General features: G+C 33.4%; 1 protein-coding gene across 2 annotated transcripts in view; it reads left to right on the top strand.

The window, feature by feature from the left end:
• Positions 1 to 4,026, top strand: part of LOC106778795 (uncharacterized protein At1g04910) — a 20,969-nt gene extending 16,943 nt beyond the window's left edge. The window contains exons 4-12 of one of the 2 annotated variants that reach the window (XM_014666791.2): positions 577 to 644; positions 856 to 944; positions 1,041 to 1,221; positions 1,321 to 1,449; positions 1,563 to 1,696; positions 1,787 to 2,000; positions 2,628 to 2,812; positions 2,918 to 3,013; positions 3,421 to 4,026. In XM_014666791.2, the coding sequence (XP_014522277.1) occupies positions 577 to 644; positions 856 to 944; positions 1,041 to 1,221; positions 1,321 to 1,449; positions 1,563 to 1,696; positions 1,787 to 2,000; positions 2,628 to 2,812; positions 2,918 to 3,013; positions 3,421 to 3,577 (1,253 nt within the window). In that variant the 3' untranslated portion in view covers positions 3,578 to 4,026. Of the gene's footprint in view, positions 1 to 576; positions 645 to 855; positions 945 to 1,040; positions 1,222 to 1,320; positions 1,450 to 1,562; positions 1,697 to 1,786; positions 2,001 to 2,627; positions 2,813 to 2,886; positions 3,014 to 3,420 lie in introns of those variants that run through there. The other variant, XM_022776322.1, reaches the window with a different exon arrangement.
• Positions 4,027 to 4,401: the final 375 nt, after the last annotated feature.

Below are 4,401 nucleotides of genomic sequence, written 5' to 3'. Positions count from 1 at the left end.
TATTTTCCTACTACATTCAAGATACTACAAGTTGCTTTTAAATTTTCTCCTATTACAAACAAACATTACAATTCTGCAGCATCATCAAAACTTGTCTTCAGGTTTTACCAATACTCCTTTATTGGTAACAGCACAAACGTTCTACCCAAGAGAGATGATGATCCCCTTTGCTTGAGCACTTAGTGTGTGTTGTCTTTTCTAGGTCATTATTAGCTCTTTTTATATTCAAATATCCTTTGGGGTTTGTAATTTTTATGCTAAAATTAAGATCCAAATCCCTAATTTTCTGCCTTGCATTTATCACTTATTTCCTTATTTTGATGATTATTTGATCCTACTTGTATTAGAATTTGTTATTTGTTATATTGTTTTTCAGATTTGTTCCAAATTCGGTATTTGGTCCTGTTTAATTGTGATAAAATCTTTCTATATTCATACAACAAAGATATATCCTCATTTTTTTGTTAATATTCATGTTATAATATTCCTAATCTAGTCTTATGTGAAAGCCTTATTTTGAGTAAGTCAGAATCCTACCCATCACTATAGTACTAAAAGTAATAAATGTTTATTCAGCTCCTACAGAGTCGCGAGGATATCTTTTAGTACACACAAATGGTGGGCTCAACCAAATGCGTTCTGGGGTCAGACCTCTGTCTCTCACTCTAAGTTTCTCCCATATTCATATTATTAGTATTTTTGCAAAGTTATTTGTTGTTGAAGATTTGCCTTGCTTAATTGATTGATATGCTGTCGGATGGCAGTCAATGAGAACCATGGAATGTCTCAATTGTTAATTTTGAATGCCCTTTTCCATTGTTGTTTGTACCTGAAGATTTGTTCCCTTTGCTGCAGATATGTGATATGGTAGCTGTGGCTCGTATAATAAATGCCACTCTTGTAATTCCAGAACTTGATAAAAGATCATTTTGGCAAGATACTAGGTATTTTCAATTCCGCTATTTACAATTATTTTTCTTTTGTGCCTTCTCTCTCTGTATTGGATTTTCACTTAATTGAATTTTATAATTTTCTTTCAGCAATTTCTCTGATGTTTTTGATGAAGAGCATTTTATGAATTCTCTAGCTAATGATGTAAAAATCATCAAAAAGCTCCCCAACGATCTGGTTAATGAAACCAAAGTGGTCAAACAATTCATAAGCTGGTCTGGCATGGATTACTACGAGAATGAGATTGCTAGCTTGTGGGAAGAATACCAAGTATGTTGGAAGTCTATTGTTTTATACACTATTGTATTCTATTTATTTTCCTTTTTTTCTAATATTGTGCAATCATCTATATATTTGTAACACCTTAAGGTTATTCGAGCTTCCAAATCTGATTCACGATTAGCAAACAACAATCTACCTCCAGACATTCAGAAGCTTCGATGCCGGGCTTGTTATGAAGCACTTCGCTTCTCTCCTCACATTGAACAACTGGGAAAAGTATATAAAGAGACCTGAACTCTTGTTGGTTTCTTTGTTTTTAGTCTCCTGATTGAGCTTGTGCTCTAGGATTTTTTTTTAATCATTCTTTAATGTTTTTTATATCCCTGTAGTTGTTGGTGGAGAGGATGAGGTCATTTGGTCCTTACATTGCGCTGCACCTGCGTTACGAGAAGGATATGCTTGCATTTAGTGGTTGCACCCATGATTTATCTCTTGTTGAAGCTGAAGAGCTACGGATGATCAGGTATGGAACTATGACACTTCAACTCGCTCAATTGAATCTCATCTCTTCTCATATATAATGGTTGGAAATTGTCACGTGCCAAACATATAGGGAGAACATTTCCTATTGGAAAATAAAGGAGATTGATCCAATAGAACAGAGGTCCAAAGGGCTTTGCCCCTTAACTCCAAAGGAAGTTGGGATTTTTCTTACTGCTCTTGGATACCCATCAACAACTCCGATATATATTGCTGCTGGAGAGATATATGGGGGCGAGTCCCACATGGCGGAATTGTGTTCCCGGTATCCATTGTTGATGAGCAAGGTAAGGAATTGCAATACTGTGTTTCAATATGCTGTTGTATATAACCTACTTGTTTCAATCATTTAAAGTGAATAGTTCGGTCAAACATTAGCATTTTCTGTATCTATCATCTAATCAAGATCAACTTGTAACTTAGGTTGATACCTTTTAGAGAAGGTTATATAATGTCATGTTCTCTTAATAATCCTTTACCCTTACTTAGTTGAAAAGAAAGCAGTGTCAAAAGGTTAAGATGTTTTGACATGGAAGCCTGAAATAAGAAGATTGTTTAAATACATGGGGACTTTGGAGTGTTACATCATAAGTAGGGTATGGATACTGCATGGTTAGTTACATATAATGTTTGGTTAAGCTCATATGTTGATTTCTCTGTTAATTACATAAATGCTGTCATAATTGATGATTAAAAAACCTGTTTTTCTCCATTATTGATGATTAGAAAACATTTTTTCGTCTTTTGTGTCTAATAACTTTTTTCTCAAAGTCAAATAAGAGGAAGATAGTGTATATTGTTGTGTTCAACTAGCCTCATAGAAAAGCTTGGTCCTGTTTTTCTGACTAATAGCAGCATGCAGAGAAGCATTTTTATCATGCTGATTAACCTAACCAACCTGTGATTGTTTTCAGGAAAAGCTGGCATCTATAGAAGAACTTGAACCTTTTTCCAATCATGCATCCCAAATGGCTGCTCTAGACTATATTGTATCTATTGAAAGTGATGTATTCATACCTTCTTATTCTGGAAACATGGCAAAGGCTGTTGAGGGTCATCGTCGTTTTCTTGGACGTGGAAGAACAATATCTCCAGACAAGTAAGGCTGTCATTTAGCAGATCGACTATTTGTTAAATTGTCTGATAAACACTTCATAATGATCCATTACAAAGTTGTTCTGTCTGTGTCTTCTCATTTACCTAGGAAAGCCCTCGTTCGCCTGTTTGATAAACTGGAGCAGGGACTAATGACGGAGGGGAAGAAACTATCAAATAGGATTATTGATCTCCACAGAAGACGGTATGTAACTGGAAAAATCTTTATTTTTCATTTCAATTAATTTTATGGATGCTAAAGTATGCATATTCATATATAATGTGTTAATGGTTCTTTCATTTTTATAACCATAAGTGATAAATCTAATTGCCATGATCCCTCTCCATAGATCATTAGTAAAAATGGTCATGTACTTTGCTTTTATGGAACATCACCCAACTAACCTTCATAGTTAGAGTATTAACCAAACACAGACAGCAGGTTGGCAAGAATAATGTTGTTTTCTTCCGTAGGGAATTATGATGTTTGCCCAGAATTATCTTTTCTCATTTAACCTATTGAAGAAGCATTTTCTAAATTACTTGTTACAATAATATACTTATCACAGGGTGAACTTATTTGATTTTTGATTTGTTGCATGTATTGCACAGACTTGGTTCTCCCAGAAAGAGAAAAGGGCCAATTTCTGGGACAAAGGGCATGGAAAGGTTCCGGTCAGAAGAAACCTTTTATGCTAATCCCTTACCTGATTGTTTATGCCGGACAGAACCACCACCACCACCACTAAACACCTCTCACATTGTTTGATTGATGAAATGCTGAACTTTTTCCATGGAAATACCCCTTGGTGAAAAAGGGTGGCACATGAATTTGAGCATAAGATGAAGATCTGATGTGCATCTTGAAGGAAATGGAGTGTATATACCGGTATCACGGTTACACTTATCCTTTAATTGGGGGACTGGGAATAAAGGAGGTGAAAAAGAAGGGAAAAGAAAACCCATATTAGGGTTTGATATAAAGAATTAGATTGGGATGAGTATTTATAGGGTGAGAGATGGAGAATTGAGATCACTGGATTCATTGAACATTACTTGATTATAAAGGGAGGTAGATCACACATGGCCAAGGATCCTATAACCTGTTTGTAATTCTTCTTCACTAATCTCACATGATTTCACATTTTTTAATTTGTTCTTGTTGATGACAACAAAAAGCAAAAATCTTTATTTTTATCTCTGGTACGTTGGACCTTATCTTACATTTGTAACTAAACACAGGCAATAAATATATACAATTAAAAAGTTAAAATATGCTTTCAATTAGAATAGTTGTAATTGGTTTACATGCTTATAATTTATTTTCTATATATTAATTTTGAATAATCTTAAAGTTATATATAATAAAATGTATTCTAATTTTTATAAATATTAATTATAATGTATTGACTTTATAAGTAATATACAAAATTTATAGTGTGCATTTTTTTTTTCTTTGCACAATTTACAACTAAGATTTTTTATATTCATAATATAATAATAGATTTTATCACCAATAGTTCTTTACATATAAAATAATAAATATGTAATTAGAAAATAAAAATTATACGTAATAAATTTGAAAATAGTATT

This window comes from Vigna radiata, unplaced genomic scaffold (genome assembly GCF_000741045.1).
Source record: "Vigna radiata var. radiata cultivar VC1973A unplaced genomic scaffold, Vradiata_ver6 scaffold_187, whole genome shotgun sequence".
Classification (NCBI taxonomy): Eukaryota; Viridiplantae; Streptophyta; class Magnoliopsida; order Fabales; family Fabaceae; genus Vigna; species Vigna radiata.
Note: the sequence above shows the minus strand (reverse complement) of the source record. Positions and strands in the feature narration are given on the sequence as shown.